Source organism: Caenorhabditis elegans, chromosome II (genome assembly GCF_000002985.6).
Source record: "Caenorhabditis elegans chromosome II".
Classification (NCBI taxonomy): Eukaryota; Metazoa; Nematoda; class Chromadorea; order Rhabditida; family Rhabditidae; genus Caenorhabditis; species Caenorhabditis elegans.
The window spans coordinates 846,532-862,601 of NC_003280.10; the positions used below are offsets into that span (position 1 = coordinate 846,532).

General features: G+C 39.2%; 4 protein-coding genes across 4 annotated transcripts; 2 read left to right on the plus strand and 2 right to left on the minus strand.

Moving 5' to 3' along the window:
* Positions 1-332: 332 nt before the first annotated feature.
* On the minus strand, positions 333-2,072 carry acdh-9 (Isobutyryl-CoA dehydrogenase, mitochondrial). The gene is made up of 8 exons (NM_061431.4): positions 2,003-2,072; positions 1,852-1,952; positions 1,628-1,800; positions 1,368-1,583; positions 1,158-1,320; positions 817-1,049; positions 659-761; positions 333-613 (listed from the first exon to the last, which is right to left on the minus strand). Exons 1-8 carry the CDS (start codon positions 2,067-2,069, stop codon positions 440-442), a joined length of 1,230 nt encoding a protein of 409 aa, NP_493832.1. The 5' UTR covers positions 2,070-2,072; the 3' UTR covers positions 333-439.
* A 208-nt stretch (positions 2,073-2,280) lies between these two features.
* On the plus strand, positions 2,281-2,770 carry F28A10.13 (60S ribosomal protein L35). Its single transcript, NM_001361845.4, has 2 exons — positions 2,281-2,486; positions 2,578-2,770. The coding sequence occupies exons 1-2, from the start codon at positions 2,403-2,405 to the stop codon at positions 2,677-2,679; spliced, it is 186 nt and encodes a 61-aa protein (NP_001348708.1). The 5' UTR covers positions 2,281-2,402; the 3' UTR covers positions 2,680-2,770.
* A 376-nt stretch (positions 2,771-3,146) lies between these two features.
* Positions 3,147-4,136, minus strand: F28A10.5 (Methyltransferase FkbM domain-containing protein; the record flags this gene model as incomplete). The annotated part of the gene is made up of 3 exons (NM_061432.2): positions 4,027-4,136; positions 3,596-3,978; positions 3,147-3,548 (listed from the first exon to the last, which is right to left on the minus strand). The coding sequence occupies exons 1-3, from the start codon at positions 4,121-4,123 to the stop codon at positions 3,147-3,149; spliced, it is 882 nt and encodes a 293-aa protein (NP_493833.1). The 5' UTR covers positions 4,124-4,136.
* An 11,196-nt stretch (positions 4,137-15,332) lies between these two features.
* On the plus strand, positions 15,333-15,874 carry Y46B2A.4 (UPF0506 domain-containing protein). Its single transcript, NM_001361846.2, has 2 exons — positions 15,333-15,412; positions 15,472-15,874. Exons 1-2 carry the CDS (start codon positions 15,367-15,369, stop codon positions 15,795-15,797), a joined length of 372 nt encoding a protein of 123 aa, NP_001348721.1. The 5' UTR covers positions 15,333-15,366; the 3' UTR covers positions 15,798-15,874.
* Positions 15,875-16,070: the final 196 nt, after the last annotated feature.

Consider the following 16,070-nt stretch of genomic DNA (forward strand, 5'->3'; position numbering starts at 1 on the left):
GCACCCCAAACTTTTCGGGCAGTTTGGATCAACTCTTGAGTGAATATCTACGACCAACCAATGAATGAAAATGATCCATGTGCTCGTGTTCAAGTCTTTGAATGGCTTCATGGAGTTGCTGAGAATCCACCAAAATTTATCGGTCCTGCTTTGCCAACTGGGCCAAAATATATGAGCCTACTCATTACCGGGATCAGGAACGATGCTTGGTTGTGATGTTCTAGGGACGTGAAGCTCCTATCCACACAGTGAAAAGAAAATTGTGATAGAATATGCTTACAAATAAAAGAGCATTAATTTTTAGTCTTTAATTTCGTTTTTGTGCAGAAAAAAGGAAAATCTAAAACATTTATATTCAATAAAAGTTTGTAATAAATAGCAAAATGCCATGAGCAATTGGAAATACCCATTTCTAAAATTCCTTGGAGACAAATATGGCTCAGGAGCTCCAGAATACATCCTTAGTGAGCAGGTCCCTGCTAATCAACAATCTCATCATTTCATTGGTTCCTTCAAGGATTTGGTGAACTCGGATGTCGCGGAGGTACTGTTGAACCGGATAATCTTTCAGGAATCCGTAGCCACCGAACATCTGCAGAGCTCCGTTGACGACCTGGAACAAGAAACTTTGTCAAATGTCGGCTGAAAAATTACTCACATCGAAACAATTATCAGTGGCGTGAAGCTTCGCCATTGCACAAAGAGCCACCTTCTCCGGATCATCATTGTCTAGTTGCTCCGCGGCGTTTCTAACGATTAGTCTGAAAATAAGTTCAAATTTTTTATAAAAGTTTCTAGTTGACAAGAAAATCTCACCTGCTAGTATACAATTTTGTGGCGAGCTCCGCAAGCTTGAACTGGTTATACTGGAAGTCTGCCAAGCTCTTACCAAATTGTTTTCTATATTTCAAATGTTCAATAGCTAAGTCCATGCTCCTTTGAGCAGCTCCTAGTGAGCAACTCGCAATGTTAATGCGTCCTCCGTTGAGCCCAGCCATTGCGATGTTGAAGCCGAACCCGTCTTTTCCAATTTGATTAGTGATTGGTACCTGGAAAATGGAAAATGGAAATTTATACAAATGCTCAGGGCAATCGTTTCTTTTATCGGAAAACAGTCAATTAATACTTCTTAAAATTAAAACTTCTAAAACGCTCACCTTGCAATCCTCAAAAGTCAAAATCCTTGTTGGTTGTGAGTTCCACCCAAGCTTATCCTCCTTCTTCCCGTAACTGAATCCCTCAGTTCCATCCTCAATCATAAGACAGAAAATTCCCTTGGCTCCCGGAGCTGCACCATCCTGCCGCATCATAACGAAGTAGCTAAATTTTTTACAATATTTAAACAGAATATCTCAAGAAAGACCTACTTATTTGAAGTTCCTGCTCCACTGATAAAAGCTTTCGATCCGTTGACAACATAATAATCTCCTTTTTTGGTAGCCGTGGTTCTGATGCTTGCGGCGTCGGAGCCCGCGTCTGGCTCTGTGAGACAGTAGGATCCGAGCTTTTTGAAAACAGCCATGTCTGGGAGCAAGTCCTCTTTAAGCTTCTCCGGGCCGTAGGTATCCAGCATCCAGGCGCACCTATAAGATATATAGTTCACTAGTTTTTTTTAAAGCTAACTTACATATTATGAATTGAAATATAAGCTGCCGTCGACACGCATCCCATTGAAAGCTGCTCAAAAATTACTGAAGCATGAAGTCTAGAGAGCCCGGATCCTCCATGGTCGCCACTGCAATAAATGGCTCCGAATCCCATTTCTCCAGCTTTCCGGAGCACGTCCATCGGGAGCTCTCCCTGAAAAATTTCAAATCATTTTTTAAAAGAATGTTTTTGGGAAAATCTTACCTGCTTATCCCAATCTGCCATTTTTGGGTACATTTCTTTCTTGGCAAATTGATGGGCGGCTTCCAAAACATCTTCGACGTCGCGTTCGAGTCCAACACCCGCTGAAAGTATATTTTCTTAAAAAATTGAACTTGTAAAATATAAAACCTACGCCTCAAGCAGTAACTGCTGGAATTTCTGAGCCGAAGACCTTTGGAGAGCACATTTCGTAGCAACATCTGCTGAAAATTTGAAAAAAAAATCAAACGAAAATCACGAAAACCGAGAGCACGTGGTAGAAGAAAACTAAAGTGGACTTTTTGTCCGTTTGGCAGGCAAGAGAGGGAGAGATAGAGACGCAGTGAGAGTTGCAGGCAAAATATGAAAGAGACGCAGAGGGGGAAAGTGATAGTTTGATCGCATCGAGACAACTGACGAATAGAAGGAAAGAGAACGGTGGTCAGTGATGTTTCCTCCTTTTGTTTCTTATAGATTGACGTATTGAAATTTGAAATTAAAACTCTGCAAAACAAGAGGGCATAGTCAAGTAGGAATATAGCAACTGGCAAATCATGGGCCTCAAGAAAAAGATGTTTTATAGAAACTGCAAACCTCTTGCAGACACTAGCTTTTCGAAAAAATTGAAAAAAAAATTTGTAAGTTTTCAAATAAAAATCCGATCTGACCCCTTAACCTCTATTTGTTCTATTTAGATTAAATCTCAAGCCTATATGAAAGAGATTTCAGACTTCAATCAGAGTCAAACACCAATTAGTTCTTCCGGATGCAGTCAATGCTAAAACATTTGTGATGCGTCATCAAACATCAAGGCGTCTGCAGCAGCTATGATTTCACCGACCTTTTTCATATGAATCAAAAAAAGTTTTGTATGTTAAAGTTTTTTTTTGTAAAATCAATATAAAATGTTTGGCTTGAACAATCTGTGTTTGGTTATTGTTTCATTTTCAGATGAACTAGTGAGTTTTTTGGGTATAGCTTTGCCTTGAAAAAAGCATAAAAAGGTCAAATCAATGATTTATTATTGTAATAATTTTTTTTCAATATAGACTTTTGATTAAGAAAAAACGAATTCTACTAATTTTCCATCAATTAATAAAAGCTGTGAAACTCAGTGAAAATTAGATGCTGCAAAATTGAGTCAAAAAGAATTTCAACTAGAAACGGATAAAGCCGAAAAATATGAGTACACGTTAATAAGCACTGATTTGGTTTAGTGTCGAAATAAAACCAAGAATTCAATTTACATAAACTTTATTTAAAACACAAATAAAATAAAATAAAAACAAAACAAAAACTCATACAGTTACTGGTGGAATGATGCTGGCCAACGGAGTAACTTCAAACTGTGCCATACAAAAGTCGTTGATGAGACTGTACTCACAGCATGCCTCGCAATATGGGTTAGGGTCCACGTTGAAGATACGGAAGCCGTATTTTGCCATGGTTTGGAGCAGTTCAAAGTGATTCAACGGGGTTCCATGAATTTCAATGAAGATCTGACAAACAAAATAGTCCTTGATCAGTGGCTCCAAAGCAGTGAACTCTCCATTTTCAATATCCATTTTCAACAGCTCAATCTCACTTCTACCAGACTTCTCGAGCATCGATGAGATGGGCAGATTGTCCGGGATTTTTCCTACGAACAATTGGCCATTGATATTCTTGTATGACTCTTTCGTCTTTTCGTTTTGTTCTCCCTTAATTTACAGAGTGAATATTTAAAATTCAAACGTTTTAAACTCACAATATCTGCTCCAAGTATGATGCATTGCTTCCCTGTAGCTTTGTGGATGTGTTCATCGTATTCTATTTGATTGTTAAGTCCCAATGACATCAACGTGCACCCATTTCGAACCATTTTTGGATTGCAAACATACTTTCCCCCGTCTCCTGACTCTCCAATTCTTTCCATATTCTCACAATGAGCTTCCGTCTTCACCTTCGCGTAAAAGTCCTTGTTGTCATTTAACTTTGCTGCAGCAATCAGTAGCTTCCGGGCCTGATCCGCAGATTTAAAAGAAGATTTGCGGACCTCTTTTGCAGAATGGGAAGTGTAAAGAGCTGCTGGGTTAAGCACTCGAGCTTGTCGTGTGAAGCTCGGCAAAGAGCATTGTTCCAATTTACGATCTGAATTTTCCCGTGTAACTAGCATAACTATGATCTTTTGAAACTTACTGATTTGATTGGACGTGATAAAAATAGACACTGAAATAAGAAGCAGCAGAACTAGCAAGAAGATGCTCAAGGAGCTCGAATTTTGTTTACGGAGCATGCCAGTCTTATCTTAAACAGTGACAAGAATCGTTGAGATGACGATGAATGTAAACTAAGGACTGACAGAGAAACGGATCAGTTTTTGGGTGTTTTCACGTGAAACGTGTTTGTGATTTTATAACTTACCAGCCGTTCGCACGCGCCAAGGCGCGTGCTCCGTCTGGCTTGAGATTTTTCCAAAAATTCACATAAAAATTATTGTAGTTTCTAGATTTTTAAAACATATTTTCAGCTTGGTTTTTGAATTTTACAACTTGAGGTTGAAAACAGCATTGAAACAAATGTCATGTTTCGGATTATCAGTGAGAATATGAGATCTTCTCTTATTGAGTTTCAGTTTAAAATATTTGGGAACAAATCGTGAATTTGATATAATTTCAATTTAAAATTACTTTTTTGAATAGTGTTTGTTCAAAACTATTTCACTTTGACAAATAAAGAAATGTTGTATATTGTTATTGGTCGAAGTTCAATCGCTTCCAGCATGGCACAGCTGGTAGCGCGCGCCATTGGCGCGCGGACCTTTTGGTTCGATCCCCGCGAGGGCAAAAAAATTCTAAAATAGCAAAAGTGTTGCTGAGAATGGTCAAACTACTGGAGATGTCTAGCGAGACCCAGATAAGAGCAGAGGTGCTTCTGAGAGGGTTGGTGATTCAGGGGTAGTGCGAGCACTATCTCCTGTCTCTTATGTGGCACATTGTTGTGTTTCTGTGGTTATAATAATACTCTCTCCCCCCATACTCCTACATATGGGGGCGAGTGAGAAGGCTGGAGTTGTCGAGCGAGACCTCAGAAGAGAGCTGAGTTGTCTAGCGAGATAGCAGAGAAGAGATGAGTTGTCGAGCGAGACCTCAGAAGAGAGCTGAGTTGTCTAGCGAGATAGCAGAGAAGAGATGAGTTGTCGAGTGAGATAGCAGAGAAGAGATGAGTTGTGGAGTGAAACCTCAGAAGAGAGCTGAGTTGTCTAGCGAGATAGCAGAGAAGAATAATAAGCTTTATTCAAAGAACTTCATTAAAAACGATATTGGTGACAATATTAGAACTGAATTTTACAATAAGACCTTCTTTGGTACGAACTCTTGATAGAGCAACATATAGTTGTCCATGAGTGAAAACATCGGTGGGAATCCAGAGACCGATTTTAGAAAAGGATTGTCCTTGGGCCTTGTTGATCGATAATGCAAATGATAAGCGAACTGGGAACTGTGTGCGCCTGAGTTGGAAAGAGATGTTCTTATCATCATAGCAATCGATTCTTGGAATGATTGTGAAATGTCCTTTCCTCTCGCCAGTTGCAAAGCGACATCCAAGTGAGTGACTGGCCAATGTTTCGACAATGAAACGGGAACCATTGCAAAGGCCAGCGGAAACATCGAGATTCCTGAGCAGAATGATCACTGAGCCTTTCTTCAGCTTGAGAATATGGGGAGGAAGAGATGATGGGGACATCTTGTTGAGAAACTCGGTGGGATAGTGCATAGTATCCGCTTGATGTTCCACGATCACTTCATCTCGTGACAGATAGATTCTTTCCTCGCCAACCATTCGATTGTGAACATCGTCATTCAGTTGAGCAACGTCGACGTTCTTAGGTGTAAGGATGACGTTGTCACATGGATCAGACGTGGTTGGATCGATAACTGCTCCGAACACTTCCTCGACGATGTTGTGATCGCACATGACAGAGAGTGGGAGTGTAACCTTTGAATCAGAGTCATTTGCAGATCCATCGCCAACATTGAGGAGGAATTGGATCCAATCCGAGTCTCCAGATGTTACTCTCATATTTGAGATGAGATGCAAAATTTGAAACTCTGTCCATAGTGGTGATCTTTTGATGCATGCGTCTACTTGATCAGCTCTAGAGCTTCTCTCCACCACAGGTAGGATTTGGCGAAAGTCTCCTCCGAGGATCAGGATCTTCCCACCAAATGGCTGATCGATCTTTGTGAGATCCCTAAGCAGTACATCGACCGTGTCGAGGGCTGTCTGAAAGTTGAATGAATGATTTGATTAGTACGATCAGAATCACTCTAATACCTTGGGAACCATTGATGCTTCATCCCAAATGAAAACGTCGTTCTCCGCTAGCTCTTGTGCTTCTTTCAATTGCCTCTGATGAAGAGAAGACTTGCATTGATTTCTAATATCAAGCTTGAAAAGGGAAGCGGATGTTCGACCGAGTGGGAGCAAATTGGCTGCAATTCCTGTCCACGCCGTACACGCTACCTGAAAATATGCAGTATTGAAATAACTTTAGTATGTTTGGTTGAAAGTTTACCTTCAGTCCTCTTCCAACACAGATGTTGTACAGAGTGATGTAGAGATAAGTCTTTCCGCTCCCTCCAGGCCCATCCAAATAGAAAAGACGGGGTAGCGAGGCATCATCTAATGCAGCAAGGATCTGGTCAGCTGCACGTTTCTGTTGATCATTGAGTGTCGCAAGGAGCCTATTGCCTTCTGATGCACATTGAGCAGGGTTGACTGTGTCGAGATCGATTGGTGGCGGATTGATAGATGGTTTGGTGACATCGAATCTTTTTCCAACCCTGGAAAAATATTATAATCTACTTTTGAAAAAAGCTCAAAAGATACCTTTGAAGGCGACTTTCGATATCAAAATATGCAAGTGCCTCAGCCTCTTTTTCCCTGCTCCAGCATGGCGAAAATCCTCAGAAAGATCCCACTTCACGGCATCCCAAAGTGCGTTCAGATCGTGAACTTCGTTAAAAAGAATGATAGCGACAAACATTGAGCGAAGAGCTGCGGGCACTGAGCATCCAGCCCACTCTTTCAAAGACTTCAAATATTCGCTGTCATCATTCAGAAGTCCTTGAGCTTTTGCTGCTTCCACATAAGTTGCGTATACCACTGGAACATTGTTCTCGTCCAAAACAGTACGAAGATCTTCGAATGACGTCGCTCCTTTGATGTTCAAAAGAAGAATTCGAAGTGCGTATCTCTCGGTTTCGTATGGTGGGACAGTGTACATTCGGCCTATCTGCCTTGTGCCTCTTCCTCGAACCTTCCAGCCATCCTTTTTCACAAAGGTGAAGTGCGTTGGCATATCCATGTAGAAGAATTGGCGTGAATCAACAAATGTCGAAGGGATGTTCCCGCTCTCCGCAATATCCTTGCTCTTTTGGTTGATCTTAAACCAAGCTGTGAGAGTCGTGTCGGTTTGTGATGAAGATTCGAGTTGTTGTGTGGTGACACTGGCTCTAAAGTAGATCGTTTGGAATCCTTCGAGATGCACAGCGAGTCGATAAATTGTATCGGACTTCTTTTCCAGTTTGAATCCCAAGATGTGGTGGATTGCCTCGGGAGCACAGACGTATCGAGCATCTAGATGCTCTCGGATCTCATCAACAACATTTCCATCTCCACGTACATTTTGGATGATGTTGAGTGCAGCACGGTCATGTCCTTTGTAGACATATTTGAAGAGATATTTTACAGCTTCGATGAATCCACAAATCTCGACATTCATGTGAGCATTGTAACGGAGCAGAAGCCGTTTGTTGTATGGAACAACTCTCCTGTTATCGAGATGTTGGGTGCCATAATCCACATATCGTCCATCATCCCTTCGACGATACCCGGGATATCCATCAACGTTGAGAGTGGTGCTAGGATGAAAATCCTTCGGATACCTTTTCGAGCAGTGCCCATCAACCATGCATGGCGAGTGAGGATTTTGAGCACCATATGGACGATGCATCATGGCGGTGGTCACAATGCGATGAAGTTCTGGCTCGTTGTCAGGATTTGGAATCTCAGCTTGCACAATCTTGTCGATGTCCTCCGAGGTTCGTGGCTTTGAGTTCTCTGCCATAGTTAACAGCATGTGTACATGAGGAAGACCTCGTTTTTGCCATTCGAACACGGAAATGTATGCGGCAACGTGTCCGAGAATATCCCGATTTAGAAGATCGTCAAACAGCGCATCTACCTGGAACACAATGAAGAAAGTGATGAGTTAAATATAGATCTTCAACTTACTTTTAGCTTGAAGACACGGGCAATAAGGTCTGGACGATCAGATGCAGATTGTCGCGGACCGAGGTTTTCAGAAATCTCTGTCCATGCAGGATTACACGTGAAAGTTAAAAATATATCAGGCTTTCCGAACTTCGAGACAATAGCCATCGCGTCTTGAAAGTTTTGGACCATTGCTCGGGGACTCCCTGGAAAAGATGATGGAAGAACGATGCGTCTTCCTGGGACATCAGTATCTCCAGCAATATAATCCTGAACCGCATTGTAGTTGGCGGCTTTCAAATCAACTTGATGAGTTCGATGATAGTTTAGCCTGTTTTGCTCGATCTGCAAAAACATGATTATTTTGTGAACATGAGATCATGTATTCTTACCTTTACCCATGAGTCTACTGCAAACTGTTGAAACAGGGCACGCCCGTGATGCAGTGGATTGAAAACTCCTGATCTCTCCATGAGCAGGTAACTGTAGTACATCTTCTGAGTAATCCTTCCTTGTTTCTTCTCCGATGGTCTCTTTTCCAAGTCAGGATGCCATCCGTCGGTTCCATTTGGAAACAATACAGGATATGTGAGAGGATCGCAGATCCTATCGATATCACGAATCGTCTTAAGTCCTCCTCCTCTTGGATGAACAGCCAAAGAGCGAGTGGTTGGCACGTCATCGTCTTCGCCCACAAAAACAACTGCGACTTCATTCGCTTGTGGCAAGTTATAACGTCGTGGATCCTTAGTTGTCGAAATATCGAAGATCAGTCGAACGCATCCCGGATGTCGTACTTCCTTTGCAGCTTCAGAATTTTCTTTTTCTTCAACTTCAGCCATCATCTTGTATGCCTGTGCATATGGATTGGTTCTCAACAGAAGACTGCTCAATTCAGCCATAACAGCAGGATCACAATCGGCATTGGCAGGATTTCCAAGCCTCTCGTCTGTTGCTTGATCAGTGTCCAGGATGTAGATCTGTCCAAATGCTGGTCTCTGGCCTGGATCCGGGTGAAGTGGTCCCGCAAAATGGTAAACTTGACCGTGGATTTTGAAGCAGTATGGGCCGCGGCCTCTCGGAACATCAAGTTGTGCACCCATCGATGCCATTGCGAACGATGAATTAAACTGTCGGATGTTCTTCTGGAAGTTACGGGCGTGAGAAGAATCATCGAGGAGAAGATGTCGTAGTTCATCTGGGTAGTTGGAGAATCGATCTTGAAGTGTGGTTGTTAATCCGAAGTTGCAACACATATTGATATGATCGTTGGATGAGGACACCTCTCCTGAAACATTAAATTTCTGTATGATGCTAGTATATGTTATTAGTTATGAAAAAAACCAATCTGAAACTCAGAATGGAAATAAGAAGTAGAAGTTCACTAAACTTTGAAAAAATGTATACCTTGAAAGAATCTGGCATTGCAGTTCTTGCACACACATCTCATGCTTCCAAGGTAGTTGGGATTGGCAACAGATGACGTATCGTGTGTTTTTGCTACTTCATTTCTTTTTTTCTTCATCCATATTCTTTTTTTATATTTCATCTCAGCCTTTTCCTCTTCTGACATTGAAGCTCGTTTCTGCGTTATTGGAACATTCTCTTCTTTTTCTGCAACTTCTGGAAGATTCCAGAAGTTTCTTTTACTGTAATGGGCGGAGCCTATGACGTCACATTCTGTGACGCTGATATATTTGGCGTCATCACCTATTTTTTTCCGAATGTGAGACTATATAGGTGTCATCATATGTGACGTCATAATCTGTGACTTATTTTTTGTTACGCCAGTGATTGTGACGTCATCAGAATTTTCTGGAAGTTTCTCCAAAATTCTAGAAGGTTCCAGAATTTTCTGAAAATTATATTGGGTTCAGCCTGTGACGTTTACTTAATGTCCTCATCATGTGTGACGTCGTCAAGTGTTACGTAATCCGAGATATCTAGAAGTTTTTCGAAATTTCTAGAAGATTCTCGAAGTTTATTGCATGAAGTTTTCCTCTTCTATAGGTTTATTAAATTCTAAACAAATGTGCCGGTATGTCGCATTGGTTGTGTGCGGGAATTTGGTGTGAACCTTTTGTGGTTCAAACTATCTTCCCCTTCATACTTTTTTTTTCTGTCAAACAAAGTTAAATTTGACTACTCCGACAAAATTTCTCTAAAAATTTGAATTTCCCGTCATAATTTTTCACTGAAAATTTGAATTCCCGCCAAAAATTTTTCAGAAAATTTGAATTCCCGCCAAAATTTTTCACAGAAAATTTGAATTCCCGCCAAAATTTTTCAGAGAAAATTTGAATTCCCGCCAAAAATGTTTCAGAAAATTTGAATTCACGCCAAAAATTTTCAAAGAAAATTTGAATTCCCGCCAAAAAATTTTGAAGAAAATTTGAATTCCCGCCAAAAATTTTCAAAGAAAATTTGAATTCCCGCCAAAATTTTTCAGAGAAATTTTGAATTCCCGCCAAAAATGTTTCAGAAAATTTGAATTCACGCCAAAAATGTTTCAGAAAATTTGAATTCACGCCAAAAATTTTCAAAGAAAATTTGAATTCCCGCCAAAAAATTTTTCAGAAAATTTGAATTCCCGCCAAAAATTTTCAAAGAAAATTTAAATTCCCGCCAAAAATTTTCAGAGAAATTTTGAATTCCCGCCAAAAAATTTTAAAGAAAATTTAAATTCCCGCCAAAAATTTTCAGAGAAAATTTGAATTCCCGCCAAAAATGTTTCAGAAAATTTGAATTCACGCCAAAAATGTTTCAGAAAATTTGAATTCACGCCAAAAATTTTCAAAGAAAATTTGAATTCCCGCCAAAAAATTTTTCAGAAAATTTGAATTCCCGCCAAAAATTTTCAAAGAAAATTTGAATTCCCGCCAAAAAATTTTGAAGGAAATTTAAATTCCCGCCAAATTTTTTCAGAGAAAATTTGAATTCCCGCCAAAAATTTTTCAGAAAATTTGAACAACCGCCAAAAATTTTCACAGAAAATTTGAATTCCCGCCGAAAAATTTCAAAGAAAATTTAAATTCCCGCCAAAATGTATGGGTCTCGCCACGATGGGTCTCGCCACGATGGGTCTCGCCACGATGGGTCTCGCCACGAAGGGTCTCGCAACGATGGGTCTCGCCACGAAGGGTGACTGGCCCCGCCCACAACTCTCAGTGACTTTAGGGGTGACGTCACAGACTACAAAGACTACATAGACTACAAACTATGGACAGACCCACACTATTTTTTTATATATAAGTAATGATAGTTCACGGGATATATAATGTACAGTTACTATTTTGAAAGTTTCGATTCACAAATGTTTTTAGCCAAATCATGACGTCATTCGTTTGTCAGGGTGCCTATTAAGCTGTTATGATGCTCCAATTACTGCTGCTCAGCAGCTTTCACAGCAATTTTGAGCTTCTCTCCTTACCGGGTTGAATTCATAGATTCAATCATTCCTTCAACTTCAATATCTTCCTACAATCGTCACTTCTCACAGTTGTCATTGTCAGGTAACTAGCATATACGGTCATTCTGTGTAGTAAGGAAACATAGTCTAAACGGTGATGTGGAAACCTATGACAATAATAATCTAGCAGAGAGGGCACTTTTTTCAAGTTAATGATCATCTTGTATCGCGTCCGCCTTATACTAAAAATACCAAAATAAAAAGCCAAAAATTACGAAAAGTTGACTGAATCGCTTCCAGCAAGTGAAAAATGAGCTCGATGTCGCACAGGTGTTAGGTATATAATTCAATGTGGAACGAGCACGGTAACCAGTAAAAAATACGGTTTTAGCACAAAATTTATTCACTTTACACAAGAAGTACAAGTTTAGTAAAATACTGAACCAAATGAGATATATTCAAAACTGTGTTCAGCAGTGTTTCTTGATCTGTCACATTTGTAGATGGAACAATCTACGAATCAATTGGAGCAGCCGTTGAATGACCACAAAATTGCCACACGTAATTCGATCCACCGTATTGAGCATTGATTGAGCACTGGAATGTGAGATAAAAAAGAGTAGAGTTGAAGCACATCGTGTGCGAAAAAATCCTATTCAGAACCAGGTTAAGCATTTGCATAGTTGATAGAACAGTTGTTGATGATTTTGTGATTTGTGATTCAAATTTATATCAGCTACAAATTTCATGTGATAGTTCATCTTTAAAACATCGTAGTGCTTCTGCAAATGTGCTTAACAACTCCAAGTTGATTGTGATATCGAGGCCAATCTGAAAAACTCTTGTTTTAATACTTTCATACAAAAAATCTACTCACCATTGCTAACTATTGTTTAACTGTCAAACGTAATTCCAGCCATATTATTTTTCGGCCATTCTTTTCAAATAACACTGTGAGCTTCACTTTGATTTTTTCACAAGTCTCCGTCAACCCACGAGCAACAACTGATAGTTTGAGGAAGTTCTTTTACCGCTTCGAAATTGCGAAGAGCCAACGAATTAAGAACTTGAGCAATTATTGAAGCAAGAAAGAATGAGTCGGCGAAAAGGTTGGAGATGCTCAGCAGGTTTCATCTCATTTGCCACGCCAGAAGTGACACCTTGCGAAATTGTAGCGCCGACCAATCGAAACTCTCCGAGTTTTATAGATCCAATGAATCGGGCATTGGCAATAAACACTTGACGCAAAGTAAAATTCCAACGTGCATGATGAGTTATTAAAAACAGTATTATCCAACCCTGAAACTTTAAAACTCACCGATCTGATCAGAAATGTAAATCAGAACTGTAGAGATCCAAAAAGATTAGCCAGAGGAAAGCTCGTAGAGGCTCGGAGCATAAATAACGTCTGATATCTTTCCAAAGTTGGGGAAAGACCAGTGTTTGAACGAGCAGTTGATTGAGCCGCAGGAAAATCGGGAAAATTCTGAATTTTATTCAGTAAAATATCCGGTTTGTTGGATATCACGTGAGACGTGTATTATTTGTAATTTTGAATTGTTTGTATTATGTGAGTTTTCGCGTGAAAATAATGTGTAAATGTTTTTTACGTTTTTTTTTTTTAAATTTATTTATTTTACTAAATAAATGTTACAAAAGAAAAAAAAACTTTTGTGTTTCGGAGGTTTTGATAGAAAGAAAATATATTCAAAATCCATGAAAATTGATTAAGTCACTTTTTGTTTTGTTCTTCATACTGTTTTTTTTCAACTGCTACTCTCTATAAAATTTAGCCATTTGAAACGCCCGTGCAATATGTAAAAAATCTGCTGAATTCAAAACTGATTGGAGTTCTTCGGAACGAACAAAATTATTACAGAGCTATTTTTTCATGCGTTCAGCATTATTCCAACATACAGAAGTATCATAAATTGTTTTGCTTAATCTGAGCAACAAAGTCTGACAGAGTTCAACGTGGAACTAGCATAGTAACCAGTAAAAACACAGAATTCAGCACAAAATTTATTTCTTAAGAATTACAAGTTTAGTAAAATACTGAACCAAATGGGATATATTCAAAACTCTGTTCAGCAGTGTTCCTTGCTTAATCTGTCACATTTGTTGCGAGTTACCTCCTGTGGAAGCTTCATAAATTACAATTCCAGTCATGTGATTCAGTCGTACTCAAAATTGAATTGAGCATTGTTAAGAACTTTGATGTCAGATTATAAATGAGTGGAGTTAAAACATAGTATCTGAGAGCAAGGCACTTTCAGCAGAGTAGACTCGCAACTTGCACAAATTGATGAAAAAGTAGATGGAGCAATCGACGGAACAATTGGAGCAGCCGTTGAAAAACCACAAAATTTCCAAGTAGAGTTAAAGCACATCGTGAAACGAGCACATTCAGCACCTGATTAACCATTTTCATAGCTGATGGAAAAGTACACAGATCATTTGATAAAACAGTTGTTGATGTTTTTCGTTTGTTGATGTGTTGACATTTTTCCATAGAAAAGAAAAGAAAAGTACGTGAAAACTATATTTTCTGGCCACGTTGCAGATCTGATCGACTAGACTAGAATCGACAATGATCAAAACTCAGTTTTTACTTTTCGAGGCAGAAGATAACAACTTCAAGAAGAAGAGTATGTTTCCAGCGATGTTTCTGCGACTAACCAAAGAATTGCAGCTAAATAGAATACGAATGAAAAATCTCATCATGTGTTTTTGTTTGACTTTCAACGGATCCAATGCCATGACAACTCGAGCCCATTCTTCAGAGGAGAAGAAGCACCAATTGTGAAGTTCTGACCATCTATGAAGCTTGTTCTTTGTGTTTTTGTGTATGTATGAAAGTTTGAAAGTATTTATTGTTTTTTTTTGTTTTACAAATGTTGAGATTGGGGGAGATATTGCCTCGATACTTTCCGTGTGTTTGTGAAGGCTTGTTGTGTTTTCGTTGCTGAACAGTAAATTTAACAATGTTGTTCTTTCTGGCCGTTTTCCATTTGTTCTTTTTGCAACTTCTTGGACACATTCGAACACTTTTTCATTTGTATAACAAGTTAATAAATATCTTGTTTGGATTATACTGTTAATGTCGGTTAAGCAACTTTTGATTTGAGAAAAGCGTCTCTGTGACTATTCGATCAAAAGCGTATGAAAGAAAGTCAGCACCCGAAAGAAACCTTGTGAGATGTCGGCTGCTAATTTGAATCTTTCAAGGTTCTGTAACATATGTGCAATTCTCTTTCTCGACTCTCAAATTTAAACTCAATAGGCAGTTGGCTGGGCTCACTAACTACTATAACTGAGTCTGAAAATTGCCGGAAACTTATGGCTTTTGACAATTTTCTCAGTTTTCAAAAAGCTGAACCTTGCTCAAAGCTGTATCTTTTGTTACTGCTTTTTGCTCAATGGACGCTCAAAGTTATATGAATTCCAAAAATGTAATGAAGAAAAATATTTTGTAATCAAATAGTTTTTATTAAGTTTCCCTTGCTCTTTTTAACTTCTGCTGGTGATTCTACTTTTCTTAAATTTGTTTTAATTTCAATTGTTCCGATTGGCCTCCTTAATTTTTCAACTGCATCTGGAAATCGGTACCGCATAATTTTCATAGTATACGGCTTTTTTTTCGCGAATTGCTATAGAACATAAATGTGACGACACAGTGCACGTTGTATTGTGGTTAAAAAAGGTAAACCTGAAAAAGTTAACAATTATTAAAAACGTAAAACGTTCCGCTTTATGTTTATATTCTTATCTCTGTATTTGATCTTTTGTCAGTTGTGTCAGGCGAGAGATTTGAATTAGTACCGAAGTTTTAAACTTTGCTGATTCTTGCGATGTATTATCTTGACAACTCCGATGTTGGACAAAAATGCCAAACTTGTAAGTTTGAACCAAATCGACATAACTTACTTTTCATCTTATTAACTTACTCTCTTCAGACTTCTCAAGTGGAGATTATACGAATTGTGCTAATAGTAATGGATGTATGACAAGCGATGCTCAATACAAGGAATGTTGCATCGATAACAACTACTGCTCATTTGTTGCTACTATTTACTTTATCTACGTCATTTTGTCTGTTATCTTGTGTTGTATTATTATCTCCATCGTCGGAAGTGTCATTTTCTGTTGTGTCAAAGGGATTATGTGTTGTGCTCGTGAAGGCGCCGGTAAAGACGATCAGGATCCGGAACAGTCGGGAGAAATCTGCGAGGACAGCACCACTTCTTCTCAAGAGAGTATGAAATGCTCCAAGATTGCTTGATCGATGACGATGAAGTTGAAGATAGGCCTTGAATACCATGATAGCTTGTGTTTGTGTGAATAAAATAGTTTATGTGAGCTCGGGGTTTACTTTTTTTTAGAGAGTCACAATGGCTAGCGCACATAGTGCGCTAGGCTTCGCAGTAGGCTAAGTTGGTAAACTGGGAAAAATTTGGATCATTTTGGACCAAAACTGACCATTTACGACCATTTTAAATTTTGATAATGTTAAAAGAAGCAGCACTTGATTAGCTATCGATTGCTCCAAGAACGG

Coding starts and splice junctions, on each gene's coding strand:
- acdh-9 (NM_061431.4), bottom strand. CDS start 2,069: ATGTTGCTACGAAATGTGCTCTCCAAAGGTCTTCGGCTCAGAAATTCC. Junction 1,584..1,627: donor TATATTTCAATTCATAATAT/GTAAGTTAGCTT, acceptor TATATCTTATAG/GTGCGCCTGGATGCTGGATA. Junction 1,321..1,367: donor GGAGCAGGAACTTCAAATAA/GTAGGTCTTTCT, acceptor TAAAAAATTTAG/CTACTTCGTTATGATGCGGC.
- F28A10.13 (NM_001361845.4), top strand. CDS start 2,403: ATGGGCCTCAAGAAAAAGATGTTTTATAGAAACTGCAAACCTCTTGCA. Junction 2,487..2,577: donor AAAAATTGAAAAAAAAATTT/GTAAGTTTTCAA, acceptor AAGAGATTTCAG/ACTTCAATCAGAGTCAAACA.
- Y46B2A.4 (NM_001361846.2), top strand. CDS start 15,367: ATGTATTATCTTGACAACTCCGATGTTGGACAAAAATGCCAAACTT. Junction 15,413..15,471: donor TGGACAAAAATGCCAAACTT/GTAAGTTTGAAC, acceptor TACTCTCTTCAG/ACTTCTCAAGTGGAGATTAT.